This window comes from Oncorhynchus clarkii, chromosome 33 (genome assembly GCF_045791955.1).
Source record: "Oncorhynchus clarkii lewisi isolate Uvic-CL-2024 chromosome 33, UVic_Ocla_1.0, whole genome shotgun sequence".
NCBI classification, from domain to species: Eukaryota; Metazoa; Chordata; class Actinopteri; order Salmoniformes; family Salmonidae; genus Oncorhynchus; species Oncorhynchus clarkii.
In genome coordinates, this window is record NC_092179.1 from 26,867,411 (window position 1) to 26,888,844 (window position 21,434).

At 46.3% G+C, this 21,434-nt stretch overlaps 1 protein-coding gene across 3 annotated transcripts in view; it reads right to left on the bottom strand.

The window, feature by feature from the left end:
* LOC139392747 (potassium voltage-gated channel, Shaw-related subfamily, member 2) overlaps nt 1-21,434 on the bottom strand; it is a 96,706-nt gene extending 75,272 nt beyond the window's left edge. For all 3 annotated transcript variants that reach the window (XM_071140968.1, XM_071140967.1, XM_071140966.1), the window contains exon 1: nt 19,109-21,434. In XM_071140968.1, coding sequence (XP_070997069.1) covers nt 19,109-19,660 — 552 coding nt within the window. In that variant the 5' untranslated portion in view covers nt 19,661-21,434. The remainder of the gene's footprint in view (nt 1-19,108) is intronic.

Here is a 21,434-nt window from a genome sequence, read left to right on the forward strand (position 1 = left end):
CCACGCACGCCTCCAACTCAATCATCAAGTTTGCGGACGACACAACAGTGGTAGGCTTGATTACCAACAACGACGAGACGGCCTACAGGGAGGAGGTGAGGGCCCTCGGAGTGTGGTGTCAGGAAAATAACCTCACACTCAACGTCAACAAAACTAAGGAGATGATTGTGGACTTCAGGAAACAGCAGAGGGAACACCCCCCTATCCACATCGATGGAACAGTAGTGGAGAGGGTAGCAAGTTTTAAGTTCCTCGGCATACACATCACAGACAAACTGAATTGGTCCACCCACACAGACAGCATTGTGAAGAAGGCGCAGCAGCGCCTCTTCAACCTCAGGAGGCTGAAGAAATTCGGCTTGTCACCAAAAGCACTCACACACTTCTACAGATGCACAATCGAGAGCATCCTGGCGGGCTGTATCACCGCCTGGTACGGCAACTGCTCCGCCCTCAACCGTAAGGCTCTCCAGAGGGTAGTGAGGTCTGCACAACGCATCACCGGGGGCAAACTACCTGCCCTCCAGGACACCTACACCACCCGATGTCACAGGAAGGCCATAAAGATCATCAAGGACATCAACCACCCGAGCCACTGCCTGTTCACCCCGCTATCATCCAGAAGGTGAGGTCAGTACAGGTGCATCAAAGCTGGGACCGAGAGACTGAAAAACAGCTTCTATCTCAAGGCCATCAGACTGTTAAACAGCCACCACTAACATTGAGTGGCTGCTGCCAACACACTGACACTGACTCAACTCCAACCACTTTAATAATGGGAATTGATGGGAAATTATGTAAATATATCACTAGCCACTTTAAACAATGCTACCTTATATAATGTTACTTACCCTACATTATTCATCTCATATGCATACGTATATACTGTACTCTATATCATCGACTGTATCCTTATGTAATACATGTATCACTAGCCACTTTAACTATGCCACTTTGTTTACATACTCATCTCATATGTATATACTGTACTCGATACCATCTACTGTATCTTGCCTATGCTGCTCTGTTCCATCACTCATTCATATATCCTTATGTACATATTCTTTATCCCCTTACACTGTGTACAAGACAGTAGTTTTGGAATTGTTAGTTAGATTACTTGTTGGTTATTACTGCATTGTCGGAACTAGAAGCACAAGCATTTCGCTACACTCGCATTAACATCTGCTAACCATGTGTATGTGACAAATAAAATTTGATTTGATTTGATTTGTACATAATTGGGTCATAGTATATATCAGTATAGCATCCAATTCACTTGAGAAGCTACCTCACTGATATGATATATTGCATGGATTGAGTGATGCAGTTAAACGTATATAAATATTGCATTGTGCCATTAATCAATATCAGGTCAATTACATATAATATAGAAGGCGAGGTTGTCAGTATCCCCCCCACTGATCCTGTTGAATTCTTATAAATCTAGGCCCATATTCATAAAGAATAAGAGAGCTGATCTAGGGTCAGTTTAGACTTTTAAGTCATAATGAATAAGAAGGGGGACCTGATTCTAGGACAGTACTCTAGGATGATATGTGAATACAGGCCCAGATCTTATTTAAAAATAATGGGCAAACACATACTGAAGTCCAACTTTAACAACAGCTTTGCTGTTCTTACACTGATCACATAATGTGTGTATTAGTAAGGCATCTGCCCTCAACTAACCCATTATCACAGAGACACCATTTACCCTGGCACACTGCAGAAGGGCTGAATGTTTTGTGCCATGATCAATCATCCATTTCAAGCTCTCGCTCTGCCTTTTGGTTTTCTGTACGTCCAAAGTTGAACCACGTCTCGTCTAATTGGCCACCGAGCTCCAGTTGGCTATATTAAATAATGGGCATGTCTTTCAAGCCACGTCTTTGAACCAATGGAAATGATCAGTGCAGCAAGTTGAAAGTCGCATAGTTCATTTCCCAGGATAACCAGGCGTGCAATTAGCATTTGACAAAGATGGGGAAAAGAAATGGCTTCCTTCAGTGTTTGGAGGCCTGTATTTAGAAGGGGGAGGAAGAGAAATTAATGGACTCTGTGGCTTTTTGCTTCTTCAATCGAACCCGTGTCTATCTGACGGGGAGGCAGATGGCCCACCCCTGGTCACGAGGAATCTGACGGGGAGGCAGACGGCCCACCCCTGGTCACGAGGAATCTGACGGGGAGGCAGACGGCCCACCCCTGGTCACGAGGAATCTGACGGAGAGGCTGACGGCCCACCCCTGGTCACGAGGAATCTGACGGGGAGGCAGACGGCCCACCCCTGGTCACGAGGAATCTGACGGGGAGGCAGACGGCCCACCCCTGGTCACGAGGAATCTGACCGAGAGGCTGACGGCCCACCCCTGGTCACGAGGAATCTGACGGAGAGGCTGACGGCCCACCCCTGGTCACGAGGAATCTGACGGAGAGGCTGACGGCCCACCCCTGGTCACGAGGAATCTGACGGCGAGGCTGACGGCCCACCCCTGGTCACGAGGAATCTGACGGCGAGGCAGACGGCCCACCCCTGGTCACGAGGAATCTGACGGCGAGGCAGACGGCCCACCCCTGGTCACGAGGAATCTGACGGCGAGGCTGACGGCCCACCCCTGGTCACGAGGAATCTGACGGCGAGGCAGACGGCCCACCCCTGGTCACGAGGAATCTGACGGCGAGGCGGATGGCCCACCCCTGGTCACGAGGAATCTGTCGGCGAGGCAGACGGCCCACCCCTGGTCACGAGGAATCTAGCGGCGAGGCTGACGGCCCACCCCTGGTCACGAGGAATCTGACGGCGAAGCGGATGGCCCACCCCTGGTCACGAGAAATCTGGCGGCGAGGTGGATGGCCCACCCCTGGTCATGAGGAATCTGACGGCGAGGCAGACGGCCCACCCCTGGTCACGAGGAATCTGACGGCGAGGCTGACGGCCCACCCCTGGTCACGAGGAATCTGACGGCGAGGCAGACGGCCCACCCCTGGTCACGAGGAATCTGACGGCGAGGCAGACGGCCCACCCCTGGTCATGAGGAATCTGACGGCGAGGCAGACGGCCCACCCCTGGTCACGAGGAATCTGACGGCGAGGCTGACGGCCCACCCCTGGTCACGAGGAATCTGACGGCGAGGCAGACGGCCCACCCCTGGTCACGAGGAATCTGACGGCGAGGCAGACGGCCCAACCCTGGTCACGAGGAATCTGACGGCGAGGCGGATGGCCCACCCCTGGTCACAGGGAATAAGAGGTGAGAACTTAATTTCATCGCCACGCCGTCAAACGCCTCTGCCAACGTCTCATCGCGGCCATGACGTTTTCAATTTTCTGCCTGGCCTCCAACCGCGTCTGGAAATAAATTCTCTCTCCTCCAAGTGTTAAATGAACGATTGGATATGCAAATCACAGGCCTGCTAAGATGGCCTTCTGCCATGAAGGGAGGAGAGGGGAGTCAGTCCCCAGAATATCCCTTGCTCTAAATATGACAACTTCACTGATTCATTAGTCTGAGTTTTAAACAACATGGGCGCCCCTGTGAAAAGTGTGACAATTGACTAAAGACCTCCAGAAGGCCTTTAAATCCTTACAGACAAAAGCTAACCTTAAGTATGACATACTGTCATGCGAGACACAATTAGTATTACCAGAACTCAAACACTCCAATTTTCCCTCAGTTTTACTATTCACCGACGGCCAATTGGGGGTTTGATTTGGAGAATTATTTTAATCAGTTTTATTAATCACGTTTTAAATGTGTGAGCATAAGAGTTGAGGGATGGTGCTGGAAAATGTCATGCTTAATATGCCCATTGTCCTAAGGAGGCACTTGATCTTGGTGAACAGTAGGAACATCAATAATGTAGCAGAACTCCCAGACAAATGGCATTTCTATTAAAACTAATGTGGCCCTGTGTTAGCATCACCCACGTAGGTACCTTTACGTACACTGTATCTGCACGTGTGCACAAGAGAGTGCCTCCTGCTTCATACTTGCTTTGTTTGTGTCTGAAGCCGGGCATTTGTGGTAATGTCACATTGATGAATGGAGGCCGTTTCAGCTTTGGTAAGATCTTTGGTCAGAGGGCACTAGTATGGACAGAGGTTTTAATAAGAGACGTTTTGAGGTGCTGGAACCTGAAAGCTACCAAGTGGTTCTTCACATTCATATATACCTAAATATCGTCTCAGGGAGCTAACGACCTGAAGACTGAAGACTTGCGTTAGCTCCCTGAGACGATATTTAGGCTTGAGCTCAGTGGGCTAAAACAGCCCTTTGGTGAACAAGAGACTTGGTTGGTCACAGGTGCTTATTCCAGAATATATGAATGTGAAGAACCACTTGGTAGCTTTCAGGTTCCAGCACCTCAAAACGTCTCCTATTAAAACCTCTGTCCATACTAGTGCCCTCTGACCAAAGATCTTACCAAAGCTGAAACGGCCTCCATTCATCCATGTGACATTACCACAAATGCCCGGCTTCAGACACAAACAAAGCAAGTATGAAGCAGGAGCCACTCTCTTGTGCACACGTGCAGATACAGTGTACGTAAAGGTACCTACGTGGGTGATGCTAACAAGGGCAGCCTCTTGCTTTACGACCTCTCAATAGAGTCTTTGTTTGTGCCACTGTTTATTCTCAGGTTATATCACTGAGTCTCAGCGCAACAGCTGAACATGTTCCATTCCAAGATCAAGGTTTCTATTTCTAGAACACATGTGTGTTTGATAACATGCATGAGATGCCGCATTCATACATATTTCAAATGCATATCATTCAGAGGGGGTGTAACATTAACCCCCCACTCCCCTGAACATTAACACTAGGTGGGAATTTGCTTTAACAGGTCAGAATCTCTCAAGGACAAGGGGAAGACTGTGTGGCAATGAATGACTTCCACAATCCATCAGGCTCCTGTCCTTCCTGAGCGATGATGGAGGTCGTTATTCCATCCTGACACCTCCACGCCACAGCCTCTCCTTCACATGTGGTCCTTTAGACAGTGTGTTTTCTTTTAACTGGTAAGTGTAGTGATATTTCTTTATGGCTTTTGGCCAAGGCGTGAGTTGATACCGCATGCAGGAAAGGAGGGAGAAAGAGAGAAATGGATGCAGCCTTGTGAAGCTCAGTACATGACAGGGCAGACGCCCTCTACTCTCTGAGGCGTGGGTTACAGGCGTGGATCAGTCACCTGTCATGGATCAGTCACCTGTCATGGATCAGCCACCTGTCATGGATCAGTCACCTGTCTTGGATCAGCCACCTGTCATGGATCAGCCACCTGTCATGGATCAGTCCTACGTCATGGATCAGTCACCTGTCATGAATCCGTCACCTGTTATAATGTGGTTGACTACCATCATGGGTCAGTCACCCGTCATGGATCAGTCACCTGTCATGGATCAGCCACCTGTCATGGATCAGTCACCTGTCTTGGATCAGCCACCTGTCATGGATCAGCCACCTGTCATGGATCAGTCCTACGTCATGGATCAGTCACCTGTCATGAATCCGTCACCTGTTATAATGTGGTTGACTACCATCATGGGTCAGTCACCCGTCATGGATCAGTCCTACATCATGGATCAGTCACCTGTCATGAATCAGTCACCTGTTATAATGTGGTTGACTACCATCATGGATCAGTCACCCGTCATGGATCAGTCCTACATCATGGATCAGTCCTACGTCATGAATCAGTCACCTGTTATAATGTGGTTGACTACCATCATGGATCAGTCACCCGTCATGGATCAGTCCTACGTCATGGATCAGTCCTACGTCATGGATCAGTCCTACGTCATGGATCAGTCCTACGTCATGGATCAGTCACCCGTCATGGATCAGTCCTACGTCATGGATCAGTCACCCGTCATGGATCAGTCCTACATCATGGATCAGTCACCCGTCATGGATCAGTCCTACGTCATGGATCAGTCACCCATCATGGATCAGTCCTACGTCATGGATCAGTCCTACGTCATGGATCCGTCACCCGTCATGGATCAGTCCTACGTCATGGATCAGTCCTATGTCATGGATCAGTCCTACGTCATGGATCAGTCCTACGTCATGGATCAGTCACCCGTCATGGATCAGTTCTACATCATGGATCAGTCACCCGTCATGGATCAGTCCTACATCATGGATCAGTCCTACGTCATGGATCAGTCACCCGTCATGGATCAGTCCTACATCATGGATCAGTCCTAAGTCATGGATCAGTCACCCGTCATGGATCAGTCCTACGTCATGGATCAGTCACCCGTCATGGATCAGTCCTACATCATGGATCAGTCACACGTCATGGATCAGTCCTAAATCATGGATCAATCACCAGTCATGGATCAGTCCTACATCATGGATCAGTCCTACATCATGGATCAGTCACCTGTTATAATGTGGTTGACTACCATCATGGATCAGTCATCCGTCATGGATCAGTCCTACGTCATGGATCAGTCCTACCTCATGGATCAGTCACCCGTCATGGATCAGTCCTACGTCATGGATCAGTCACCCGTCATGGATCAATCACCTGCCATAATGTGGTTGACTATCATAAACAACAGTAGGAAAATAAGTCCACTTGTGAGCACTTGATGATGACGAGTCCAAAATAATAGCTCCTTAACGACATGGCTCTCCACTCTCTCTAATATTGTGAGTTATTACACTCCAAAGGAGAGGAGTGTGGGATGATTGACGGGAGAGATTAACGTGACTGGCAGTGGCTACAAACATACCCAGCGACGTGCCGACGCCACCCACGCACAGGCAGGCATTTGCCTTTCCTCCTCTTCCAGCGTCAGGTCCATTCTGTTTACACATCAGGTTGAATTCCCTCAAAGGGCACAGCAGTCAGTTTTTACCACATCACCGGGTTACCTTGCACTCCTAAACTTAGACAGAATAAGCCTATAGGTGCTTGTAATGGCAGAACAGGCCTATAGAAAGGAACAACGGGCATATTATGTGCCAGCATTGACACAGGCAAGCTCTCTCTCACACACCTGTAGCAGTGACAATTCACCACAGAAAGAAGCAGACTAACAAAACCTCCTTCATCCATCTAGCTGCTCAGACGATCTTATAGGAGACAATATTAAAAAGGCATGCATAAAGATGACGGCCCTATTGGCACTCAAAAACATTTAATACCTTTTTTGCATCCAATATGCAAGTACATAAACAGTTATGGAGCGGTGGGGGTGGGGGGTCATATTTGAGCGAATTCCTGAAATCAAATGGTTTCATGGAGCAGGCAGCTCTGAATGAAAACAGGAAGAGAGCGAGCATGTTGCCATGACAACAGGCTGAGCGAGCACAAGCATGGGCTGGGGTCGGAAGCATCTCCAGGCGTGCGGCGGGCGGGCGGTAGCGGCAACCCAGACGGTGTGGGTTTAACCTCTTAAGTGGCGGGAAGCAAAGCGCCAGTCTCTGATGGGATCATGGGAAATGAAAGAAAGCGTAGGAAAGAGTCAGAATCTGGGCGTAGGGGCCTCCGCCTCGAGTCACTGTATGCAAGCACAAACAACATGATAATGGTAATGAGTTGTTTTACCACCCCAATCCTGCCACAGCCAACTACAGAGATACAAGGATAGACAAACAAACTGATTAGCAGCACAGGAAAACACACAAACACAACTGGGCATAACTTAAGGGGAGAGGCTGCTCAGCGTGGGGAGAACAGTATGGATTCATGAATCTGTAGGACACACACACACACACACACACACACACACACACACACACACACACAACTGCTGTTGTTATCAGCTAGCATAAGCATTCACAGATGGAGGAGCACATTGACATTTGGAAGCCTGCTATGTGACGTCAGCAGGGGGGATTTGAAGGAGCTAATTCTAAGGGTTTTCCTCCAATCAGTAATCGGTTCCCAGCACTACCAGAATTCTCTGAGCATTCTAAGGCCAGTTCTAGCTCCTATTCCATGAGAGAGTTTCAGTGAACACTGGGCAAATAGACACTAGACACTAGAACACATCTGTAGAATGATGTCAGAAATGGAGAAACTCGAGTCATATGGAGCTGTAGCTCTTGCACCTTCACATACTGTGCAAACTCATGGTGTGCATCTCAAATGGCACCAAGTTCTCTACATGCTGTGGGAATAGGGTGCCAGGGAATAGGTTGCTATTTGGGATGCACCCATATACATTCTAATTTTATTGGTCACATACAGATGTTATTGTGGGTGTAGCGAAATGCTTGTAATATCCATACACACGTATCATCATAATCACCACCCCAACTACTGTTGTCATTGTCACCATCACCATCATAACCATGCAACACACTGCCCTGTAAACAGAAGCAGCATTGTTCAAAACACATTATCCTCCCTACAGTAAATCCCAGACTGAGATCCTGACTGTGGTGTTGTGGTCTTCCTGTCTGTTTTAGCAGAGGTCCAAGTTGAGGGGCAAGGAGGTCGTCAAAGTTTAGGGGCACGGAAGAGGTCAAAGTTGAGGAGCACGGAGGAGGTCAAAGTTGAGGGGCACGGAAGAGGTCAAAGTTGAGGGACACGGCAGAGGTCAAAGTTGAGGGGCAAGGAGGAGGTCAAAGTTTAGGGGCACGGAAGAGGTCAAAGTTGAAGAGCACGGAGGAGGTCAAAGTTGAGGGGCACGGAAGAGGTCAAAGTTGAGGGACACGGCAGAGGTCAAAGTTGAGGGGCCCGGAAGACTAGATTGCGTTGAGAGAACTCATAATATGACTACCTCAAATGGCAACACCAGTGTTAATTAAAACAACTGGAGATAACTTCTCAAGCTTTAGCATTTATATGTGACAGAAAACAAAGCCAGGATAGGGGACGGGGCCTGTGTTCTGGGACCTGTCCTTGCTTTCATCCGTCATTGCTGAAAGGCATGTGAGATGTGGGGATTTGGTCCCTCCGTTAAGTGTTTGCTGTAGACATGCTCTCTTGTCTTGGTGCGAGTCAGTTCTGGTAGGAAAAGACAAGTGCATTTTTCACTGTCTAATCCGTGGGACTAATTTAAGATAATGCCCACTGGCATCAGTCGTTCTCTGGTATAACAGTGACTGAGGGGAAGGCGGTGGTGGCTGGAGTTGCAGCAACGCCAACCAGCCATCTAATTTACATGGGAATAAGTCTTCATTATTATACTTTAACACCCTGTCAAGGGAGGATTAGGAGCCTGTGGGTTCTCTAGCACACGCAGTCTGGGGAGGTGAGAGATCTCAGCCTCGCAGCGCTCAGGGGAGAAGTGAAGCCCAGGAGCACAGGAATAACATGAGAGAGGAGCTTAGGCATCAAAGTGAAGCAGTCAGGCAGCCTCCTCCACCACACTGAGACATGAGATTACCATGAGCATCATCAGAGGAGCATGGGGGAGCGAACTCTATGAACGCAATTACAGAAATACTGTAGTTGAAGGCTGAGTGGGGGCTTTGTTTGTAATTTCTTATCTGTGTCACTCCGTTCTGACTCCTGAAGAGAGAGAGAGAGAGAGAGAGAGAGAGAGAGAGAGAGAGAGAGCGTGCGTGCGTGTGTGGTCATCGTCATAACCCCTCCCACTAACAGTTCGCTAGGTATTGACTGACTGGAAGAAGGCGACAACGCCTCCATTCCTTCCTCCTTGCCACTACCTTAAAAATGTAGATTGCCGGCAGACAGAGCTTCGGATTAGACGGTTGGGGAAATAATGAATTATTGACTGAATCAATGGTCCAGACGTTTTATCGCCTTGTGTGGTGCTCTCTGTACTCCTGGTGTGGTGCTCTCTGTACTCCTGGTGTGGTGCTCTCTGTACTCCTGGTGTGGTGCTCTCTGTACTCCTGGTGTGGTGCTCTCTGTACTCCTGGTGTGGTGCTCTCTATACTCCTGGTGTGGTGCTCTCTATACTCCTGGTGTGGTGCTCTATATACTCCTGGTGTGGTGCTCTCTATACTCCTGGTGTGGTGCTCTCTATACTCCTGGTGTGGTGCTCTCTATACTCCTGGTGTGGTGCTCTTTGTACTCCTGGTGTGGTGCTCTCTGTACTCCTGGTGTGGTGATCTCTATACTCCTGGTGTGGTGCTCTCTATACTCCTGGTGTGGTGCTCTCTATACTCCTGGTGTGGTGCTCTTTGTACTCCAGGTGTGGTGCTCTCTGTACTCCTGGTGTGGTGCTCTCTATACTCCTGGTGTGGTGCTCTCTATACTCCTGGTGTGGTGCTCTCTATACTCCTGGTGTGGTGCTCTCTATACTCCTGGTGTGGTGCTCTCTGTACTCCTGGTGTGGTGCTCTCTGTACTCCTGGTGTGGTGCTCTCTATACTCCTGGTGTGGTGCTCTCTATACTCCAGGTGTGGTGCTCTCTGTACTCCTGGTGTGGTGCTCTCTATACTCCTGGTGTGGTGCTCTCTATACTCCTGGTGTGGTGCTCTCTATACTCCTGGTGTGGTGCTCTCTATACTCCTGGTGTGGTGCTCTCTATACTCCTGGTGTGATGCTCTCTATACTCCTGGTGTGGTGCTCTCTATACTCCTGGTGTGGTGCTCTCTATACTCCTGATGTGGTGCTCTCTGTACTCCTGGTGTGGTGCTCTCTATACTCCTGGTGTGGTGCTCTCTATACTCCTGGTGTGGTGCTCTCTGTACTTCTGGTGTGGTGCTCTCTATACTCCTGGTGTGGTGCTCTCTATACTCCTGGTGTGGTGCTCTCTATACTCCTGGTGTGGTGCTCTCTATACTCCTGGTGTGGTGCTCTCTATACTCCCCCGGTTTGGGGTCAAAGACAGTTATCTACTGGAGACTTTGATTGACAAGTTATGTCAAGATGCAGGAGAAAGAGAGGGATCAAATAAATAAATAATGTTGTTATTGACTGTATCTATGTATCAAAAGCAAAAGGGAGAGTGGCCAGGTCCTTTATTCATAAAGAGTCTCAGAGAAGGCGTGCTGATCAAATCAAATTGTATGTATCACATGCCCTGAATAGCCCTGGTGTAGACTGTACAGTGAAATGTTGCTTACGAACCATTCCCAACGATGCAGAGTTTAAAAATAATAATACAAAATAAAATAGTAACTAACACAAGAGGAATATGATAAAATACACAATGGAGCTATATACAGGGAGTACCAGTACCAGATCAATGTGGAGCTATATACAGGGAGTACCAGTACCAGATCAATGTGGAGCTACATACAGGGAGTACCAGTACCAGATCAATGTGGAGCTATATACAGGGAGTACCAGTACCAGATCAATGTGGAGCTATATACAGGGAGTACCAGTACCAGATCAATGTGGAGCTACATACAGGGAGTACCAGTACCAGATCAATGTGGAGCTATATACAGGGAGTACCAGTACCAGATCAATGTGGAGCTACATACAGGGAGTACCAGTACCAGATCAATGTGGAGCTATATACAGGGAGTACCAGTACCAGATCAATGTGGAGCTATATACAGGGAGTACCAGTACCAGATCAATGTGGAGCTACATACAGGGAGTACCAGTACCAGATCGATGTGGAGCTATATACTGGGAGTACCAGTACCAGATCAATGTGGAGCTATATACAGGGAGTACCAGTACCAGATCAATGTGGAGCTATATACAGGGAGTACCAGTACCAGATCAATGTGGAGCTATATACAGGGAGTACCAGTACCAGATCAATGTGGAGCTACTTACAGGGAGTACCAGTACCAGATCAATGTGGAGCTATATACAGGGAGTACCAGTACCAGATTAACGTGGAGCTATATACAGGGAGTACCAGTACCAGATTAACGTGGAGCTATATACAGGGAGTACCAGTACCAGATCAATGTGGAGCTATATACAGGGAGTACCAGTACCAGATCAATGTGGAGCTACATACAGGGAGTACCAGTACCAGATCAATGTGGAGCTATATACAGGGAGTACCAGTACCAGATCGATGTGGAGCTATATACAGGTAGTACCAGTACCAGATCAATGTGGAGCTATATACAGGGAGTACCAGTACCAGATAAATGTGGAGCTATATACAGGGAGTACCAGTACCAGATTAACGTGGAGCTATATACAGGGAGTACCAGTACCAGATCAATGTGGAGCTATATACAGGGAGTACCAGTACCAGATCAATGTGGAGCTACATACAGGGAGTACAAGCACCAGATTAACGTGGAGCTATATACAGGGAGTACCAGTACCAGATCAATGTGGAGCTATATACAGGGAGTACCAGTACCAGATCAATGTGGAGCTACATACAGGGAGTACCAGTACCAGATCAATGTGGAGCTATATACAGGGAGTACCCGTACCAGATCGATGTGGAGCTATATACAGGTAGTACCAGTACCAGATCAATGTGGAGCTATATACAGGGAGTACCAGTACCAGATAAATGTGGAGCTATATACAGGGAGTACCAGTGCCAGATCAATGTGGAGCTACATACAGGGAGTACCAGTACCAGATCAATGTGGAGCTATATACAGGGAGTACCAGTACCAGATCAATGTGGAGCTCTATACAGGGAGTACCAGTACCAGATCAATGTGGAGCTACATACTGGGAGTACCAGTACCAGATCAATGTGGAGCTATATACAGGGAGTACCAGTACCAGATCAATGTGGAGCTATATACAGGGAGTACCAGTACCAGATTAACGTGGAGCTATATACAGGGAGTACCAGTACCAGATCGATGTGGAGCCATATACAGGTAGTACCAGTACCAGATCAATGTGGAGCTATATACAGGGAGTACCAGTACCAGATAAATGTGGAGCTATATACAGGGAGTACCAGTACCAGATCAATGTGGAGCTATATACAGGGAGTACCAGTACCAGATCAATGTGGAGCTATATACAGGGAGTACCAGTACCAGATTAATGTGGAGCTATATACAGGGAGTACCAGTACCAGATCAATGTGGAGCTATATACAGGGAGTACCAGTACCAGATCAATGTGGAGCTATATACAGGGAGTACAAGCACCAGATTAACGTGGAGCTATATACAGGGAGTACCAGTACCAGATCAATGTGGAGCTATATACAGGGAGTACCAGTACCAGATCAATGTGGAGCTACATACAGGGAGTACCAGTACCAGATCAATGTGGAGCTATATACAGGGAGTACCAGTACCAGATCGATGTGGAGCTATATACAGGTAGTACCAGTACCAGATCAATGTGGAGCTATATACAGGGAGTACCAGTACCAGATAAATGTGGAGCTATATACAGGGAGTACCAGTACCAGATTAACGTGGAGCTATATACAGGGAGTACCAGTACCAGATCAATGTGGAGCTATATACAGGGAGTACCAGTACCAGATCAATGTGAAGCTATATACAGGGAGTACAAGCACCAGATCAATGTGGAGCTATATACAGGGAGTACCAGTACCAGATCAATGTGGAGCTATATACAGGGAGTACCAGTACCAGATCAATGTGGAGCTACATAGAGGGAGTACCAGTACCAGATCAATGTGGAGCTATATACAGGGAGTACCAGTACCAGATCAATGTGGAGCTATATACAGGGAGTACCAGTACCAGATCAATGTGGAGCTACATACTGGGAGTACCAGTACCAGATCAATGTGGAGCTATATACAGGTAGTACCAGTACCAGATCAATGTGGAGTTATATACTGGGAGTACCAGTACCAGATCAATGTGGAGCTATATACAGGGGGTACCAGTACCAGATCAATGTGGAGCTATATACAGGGAGTACCAGTACCAGATCAATGTGGAGCTATATACAGGTAGTACCAGTACCAGATCAATGTGGAGCTATATACAGGGAGTACCAGTACCAGATTAACGTGGAGCTATATACAGGGAGTACCAGTACCAGATCAATGTGGAGCTCTATACAGGGAGTACCAGTACCAGATCAATGTGGAGCTATATACAGGGAGTACCAGTACCAGATTGATGTGGAGCTAAAAACTTGTTTTTAAACCACTCCACAAATTTCTTGTTAACAAACTATAGTTTTGGCAAGTCGGTTAGGACATCTACTTTGTGCATGACACAAGTCATTTTTCCAGCAATTGTTTACAGACAGATTATTTAACTTATAATTCACTGTAGCACAATTACAGTGGGTCAGAAGTTTACATATACTAAGTTGACTGTGCCTTTAAACAGCGTGGACAATTCCAGAAAATTATGTCATGGCTTTAGAAGCTTCTGAGGCTAATTGACATGATTTCAGTCAATTTGAGGTGTACCCGTGGATATTGTTCAAGGCCTACCTTCAAACTCAGTGCCTCTTTGCTTGACATCATGGGAAAATCAAAAGAAATCAGCCAAGACATCAGGAAAAAATTGTAGACTTCCACAAGTCTGGTTCATCATTGGGAGCAATTTCCAAATGCCTGAAGGTACCACGTTCCTCTGTACAAACAATAGTATGCAAGTATAATCTCCAGACTAAACTCCGGACCATGCAGCCATTATACCGCTCAGGAAGGAGACGCGTTCTGTCTCCTAGAGATGAACGTACTTTGGTGCAAAAAGTGCAAATCAATCCCAGAACAACAGCAAATGACCTTGTGAAAATGCTGGAGGAAACCGGTACAAACGTATCTATATCGACAGTAAAACAAGTCCTATATCAACATAACCTGAAAGGCCACACAGCAAGGAAGAAGCCACTGCTCCAAAACCGCAATAAAAAAGCCAGACTACGGTTTGCAACTGCACATGGGGACAAAGATCATACTTTTTGGTGAAATGTCCACTGGTCTGATGAAACAAAAATAGAACTGTTTGGCCATAATGACCATTGTTATGTTTATAGGGAAAATGGGGAGGCTTGCAAGCCAAAGAACACTATCCTAACCGTGAAGCACAGGGGTGGCAGCATCATGTTGTGGGGGTGCTTTGCTGCAGGAGGGATTGGTGCACTTCACAAAATAGATGGCTTCATGAGAAAGGAAAAATATGTGGATATATTGAAGCAACATTTCAAGACATCAATCAGTAAGTTAAAGGTTGGTCGCAAATTCGTCTTCCAAATGGACAATGACTCCAAGCATACTTCCAAAGTTATGGCAAAATGGCTTAAGGACAACAAAGTCAAGGTATTGGAGTGGCCATCACAAAGCCCTGACCTCAATCCCATAGACAATTTGTGGGCAGAACTGAAAAAGTGTGTGCGAGCAAGGAGGCCTACAAACCTGACTCCGTTACACCAGCTCTGTCAGGAGGAATGGGGCAAAATTCACCCAACTTATTGTGGGAAGCTGTGAAAGGCTACCCGAAACATTTGACCCAAGTTAAACAATTTAAAGGCAATGCTACCAAATACTAATTGAGTGTATGTAAACTTCTGGGAATGTGATGAAAGAAATAAAATCTGAACTAAATCATTTTCTCTACTATTATTCTGACATTTCACATTCTTAAAATAAAGTGGAGATCCTAACTGACCTAAGACAGGGAATTTTTTACTAGGATTAAATGTCAGGAATTGTGGAAAAACTAAGTTTAAATGTATTTGGCTAAGGTGTATGTACATCCGACTTGAACTGTATATACAGGGAGGACCAGTACCTAATCAATGTATAGCTATTTACATATTTACATGTACATGAAGGCAGGGTAAAGTGACTAGGCATCAGGATAGATAATAATAAGGTATTTGAGGTAGATATGTACATGAAGGCAGGGTAAAGTGACTAGGCATCAGGATAGATAATAATAAGGGTAAAATAAAGAACGGAGTAGCAGCAGCAAATAATAAGTGTAAAAGTGTGTCTGTCTGTGTGAATGTGTGTGTATGTATGTATGTATGTATGTATGTATGTGTGTGTGTTTGTGTTGTGTCGGTATGCGTGTGTGTGTGTAGTGTTTGTGAATATGTGAGGGTTTTGTGTCGGTGTAAAAGCTTAGTGTGTGTGAGTGAGTGTGTATATGGTGTGTATATAAAGTGGATGTTCGCAGGGTCAGTGCAAGATAGAGTCAGTACAGACAGTTTGGGTAACATTAATTGTAGTCTGGCTATTTAGCAGCCTTTATGGCTTGGGGTAGAATCTGTCTCTGAGCTTGTTGGTCTGAGAGCAGATGCTTCGATACCGTTTTCCGGTCAGCACCACCCTTTGTAGCGCTTTGCTGTCAAGGGAGGTGATATTGCCATACCAAGTGGTGATGCAGCCAGTCAAGATGCTCTCAATGGTGCAGCTGTAGAACTTTTTGAGGATCTGAGGGCCCATGCCAAATCTTTTCAGCCTCCTGGGGAGGAAGAGGCACTGCTGTGCCCTCTTCACAACTGTGCGGGTGTGTGTGGACCATTTTAAGTCATTAGTGACGTGGACACCAAAGAACTTGAAGCTCTCGATCCGGTCCACAAAAGCCCTGTCAATGTGGATGGGAGTGTGCTCTCCCCTCTTTCTCCTATAGTCCACAATCAGCTCCTTGGTCTTACTAACGTTGAGGGAGAGATTGTTATCCTGGCACCACACTGCTAAGTCTCTGACCTCCTCCCTGTAGGCTGACTCATGATGATGGTGTTGAAGTCATGCACGGCCACACAGTCGTGGGTGAACAGGGAGTACATGAGGGGACTAAGCACACACCCCTGAGGGGCCTCGTGTTGAGGGTCAGCGTGGCAGAGGTGTTGTTGCCTACCCTCACCACCTGGGGCAGGCCCGTCAGGATGTCCAGGATCTAGTTGCAGAGGGAGGGGTTCCGTCCCAGGGGCCCAAGCTTGGTGATGAGCTTGGAGGGGACTATTATGTTGAACACTGAGCTGTAGTCTATGAACAGCAATCTCACATAGTTATTTCCCCTCTTGCCCAGGTGGGAGAGGGCAGTGTGAAGTGCAATTGAGATTGTGTCATCTGTGGATCTGTTGGGACGGTATGTGAATTGGAGTGGGTCTAAGGTGTCTGGGATGATGATGTTGATGTGTGACATGACCAGCCTTTCAAAGCACTTCATAATTACAGATGTGAGTGCTACGGGCACTTAGGCAGGTTACCTTGGAGCTCTTGGGAACAGGGACAAGGTGGTCAATTAAAATGATGTTGGGATTACAGACTGGGACAAGGAGAGATTGAAAATGTCTGTGAAGACACCTGCCAGCTGGTCTGCGCATGCTTTGAGAACACACCCTGGTATTCTGTCTGGCCTGGCGGCCTTATGATTGTTAACCTGTTTTAACGTTTTGCTAACATCGGCCATGCAAAGCGAGATCACACAGTCATATGGAAAAACAGGGGCTTTCATGCAAGGCACAGTGTTAAATTCCTCGAAGCGAGCATAAAAGGCCTTTAGCTCGTTTGGGAGTTCTGTATCGCTGGACAGCTCATGGCAGGGTTTCCCTTTGTAATCTGTTATCGTCTGCAAACACTACCACATACAACGAACGTCGTAGCCGGTGAATTAGGATTACACCTTCCTGCTATATTGTCTATTTGCATGTCTTGCATGTTTGATGTCTCTCGTCAGAGGTCGTAGCGGGATTTATTGCATGAGTCCATGTCCATGTCCCGTTCATTGTAAGCGGTAGCGGTAGACTTTAGCCCAGCGTGGATCTAGGATCAGTTGTGCCTTTTAGATCATAATGGAAAATTATTACATGGGCAGTGGGGATCTGATCCTAGATCAGCACTCCTACTCTGAGTGACAAGCTTTGTGGATACGGGCCCTGGCTTCATTATTCTATTAGCCCAAGACAGCCCTGTCTGTTTCAAGGCACCATCAACAGCACAATCTCCCCAGGGAGATGCTATTAATGGGCCTCCTACTAGTGAGAGATGAGCTGGATATAAACAAGGCCGTTTAGGCAGGAGGGAGATGAGACAGGAGGTCATTTTAGAGTCTGTAAATGATGGGGTATACATTGTGACATGACAGTGGCCAGGAGCCTCTGGAGCGCTGACTCCACAGCCAGTCGGCCAATGAGATGGTTATTTACTGCCTATTGAGCAAAACAACTGTATGCCAGTAAACACTAGTCCTTCACTGGTCATGTGAGCATACAGTTGGCATGGATAAGGTAGGTAGATATGTCGGAGGCTCACCCTAAAATTTCAGTAAGAGAAGACACGTTTGCCAGGTGTACAATGAACAAATGATTGACAGCAACCTATAGAATTCGACTTAAATCAACAAGAAATAACTGATAGATAACCAAGTATGTAAAAGAGAATTGTAAGTGACAATTAGTCTAATGGCCTCTGCGATACGTAAATATTCTGAAATACTTTCTCACACAGGCTGTTAATATACGGGGCACATCTCACTCCAACGTGTAATATTCTCCATGAGCATTTCAATCAAAAGCAATCCATTCAAGGTCCTGTTTTAGTGTTTACATTGTTGCACTGATCGAATTTAGGCTCATGTCGTGAGTTATTGCGGTAAACATTTCAAATGAATTGATATGTTAAACTTATATTTTGAAATGAATTAATAATTTTAAATAAATAACCGCCCGAAACTTGTTCGTAAAAGTAGGCTTAAGGCCAAATACGTCATGTTTCTGGTATAGGATTGCAGATAAATGGTACAATTTGGGAATATGGTGGTGTGGCTAAACATTAGCCTATTTCTGTTGAGCGATGGACCATTCCATCACCCATCTATTATATGGCATGCTCAATATCAAACAAACCCAACCGAGAGAAGAAAAAAACGAATTTGGTGGTATCAGAAAAAAAAACAGTAATCTAATTCGTGAAATATTTCTACTTGATTCTCATTATCATGGATAGGTAGTGTAGCTTAACTTAAATATGTATTTACGCACCTATAGTGCATTGATATGTTTAAATGCATACTTGTGTATGACATAAAGAGGAAAAAGATCGAGTTTAATTATTTGAACTATATTCAAGTTTAAAAGGTCATTATGAAAGCGGTCGTGGGGAAATCATCTTTGACGCACACTGAAATGTGAATAAGCAGACAACCTACGTCCCTTACAGCGAATGTAAAATGTTAATAATGTATGTTATATTTGTGTAATATTTTTTATTTTGTTAGAAGGAATTGATGTCTAATGTAATTACACTTTTCTGTGCAAAGAAGGAATCGGGGGAACTTGTTGTGCATATGGACTGTTATGTGAGCTCTCCACACAAGCGCGCGCTCTTACCCTGGCCGCTCTGGAAGAATAGGGATCCTCAAATAGATTCCAAATCACAGGTCGCCACTTTTTCCAGCGGCTGATATTAGGATCAACCACGTCCTCAATGCCGAGTCTTTTCCCCGTCTCTTCGTCGTCGTCTCCATTGTCAACGTTTATGTCGAACACATCGAGCGCCTCCTCGGCGTCCCTGTGTTGGCGATAGGTCATCCAGCAGCAAGGCTCCACGTCCGTCTCATCGATTCCCCAGAAGGACAGCTCTTCCTCGAACAGCGGACCACAAACATCTGCTGGGCAATGGAGTTTCCCGGTTCGATAGTAGTTAAGGACATAAGCGAATACCCCTGGGTGGCGGTCAAAAAAGTATTCGTTGTTCCGCGTGTTGTACTCTATGAAGCCGGGGACTTGTTGCAGCTGATCCAAAACGGACTCGATGTCAGAATCGGAGGCAAGAAGGGCCAGCCGAGTCCCCGGCAGTGTCCTCAGCGTGTTCTTGTACGTCTCGTGCCTGGTTCCCCCAACGTTGAGGATTATCCTCTCGTTGTCGTCGAACTTACCCATCGCTCTGTATAAGACATGACTTGGTAAATAAGGTATATCGAGTGCAGTCCAGAGTAACAGCGGGCACGGTGCTGTACACACCCAGTTGGGTTAGAAAATCTCACGAAAACCCGTTTGGATTCAGCTGAGAGCAGCCACTCCAGATCCAGCCTGGAGCTCTCATTACGCTTGGTGAAGGTGCTTTACCAATCTCATCGTTGTTGGTGATTTGGAAGAGAGGATCTTATCGCTTGTCAGACTCCCTCTAGTTCCTCCTTATGCGAAGGATCTGTCAGCCAGTAGCTCCAAGCACAGGCAGCGCTAGTGATGTGTGCCTTGGGGGTGTCTTGACTCTCTTCTCCGCTCCACACTTGGACAGGTGAAGTCAAACGAAACCATTCCAATTATTGATTTGTAACCTTGAGCTCTGTGCCCTTTTCGTTAAAGTCATGACAATGCCGTGGTGAATAGCAAGTAAGCAAACCTGGATATGGTTCTCTCCGAAATGTGAGTCTTTGACGAGAAACGACGTCAAGGGCACACCCTCTCCCTTTCTGCACACAGGTTGTCTGTTGCTATAGTGTGTGTGTGCGTCCGTGTTACTAGCGATCCTCTCACACGTGCTCATGTTGCTATGTAGCAACGATCACTCATTACATTTGGATTGGCAATCAAAATAGTTCAAATCTATGCCAACGAATATCTAGTGCAACTTTTTTCAGCTTTTATGATTAGCCGAAATAAGATGTTGAACGTGAGTGTTCTCAACAGGTCAGATTGCTTGACTGAGAAACATGTCTCATGTGGATCCCGTTCTATTTCCATCACAGAGTGTGGTCCTACATTTCATAGTGCAATTATTTATAGGAATTATCTTCGATCTAGTTTCACACTGACGCGAGATGCGCTTTCAAAGCGAGGGAGCTGTCCTTTCAGCACCTTACATCTGTGACATCAGCAACCGCAGGAAAATAGTTCAACTTTAGGTTCCATTTGTTGGGTTCTATTTCAACACGTTGATTTAGCTTACATGGCATGCTGAGTGGTTTAATTCTAGCAACATAGGCTATCAATTACATTCTCACAATAACTCGTGATTCGGACCAGTTGCCAAGAGCAGAACAGAACTGGTCAGGTCAGTGTCTCTCTCTCTCTGGTTAATTTATTGAATAGATCGGCCACAATACACTCTTAGAAAAAAATGTTCTGGATTTAAACATCATTTTTTATTTTGGTTCCAAATAGAACCCAATATGGAAGCCTATATGGAAAGCAATGGTTCGATATGGAACCATTTTCGGTTCTATACAGAACCTTAAGTGTTGCCATATAAGAAGCAAGCATAGAACCCTTTTTGGAGTAACATAACTCATAGGCCTATGTACTAACGCAATAGCTATAGGCCTATACGCTACTAAAGTGCTGGGAATTAGCCAATGCGGAAAATAAACAAAATAAAGACATCGTGAAATCAAGGCACTCAAGCCTAAAATGTGACATCTCTTTGAATGCCTACACTTGGTTGGGTGGCACTAGAGAGCGAGTCTCATTTGATGTGCTCAGCGCAGCTCAATCAACGCGATGAGGCGAGAGGAGGATAGCTATAATTATGCGCATCATATTCCCCGATGTACATGCAGTGAAAACGTGCCACGCTCTGATTGAACAGTAATGAAAACTCATTTGTCATCTACAAAGGGGGAAAACTCCACTCCCATTCAAAGTTTATTTGTTTTAAAAATGTTAGATTACAATTTACAAATCGTAGCCAATGAAAAGAGGAGAAAAGGAGAAA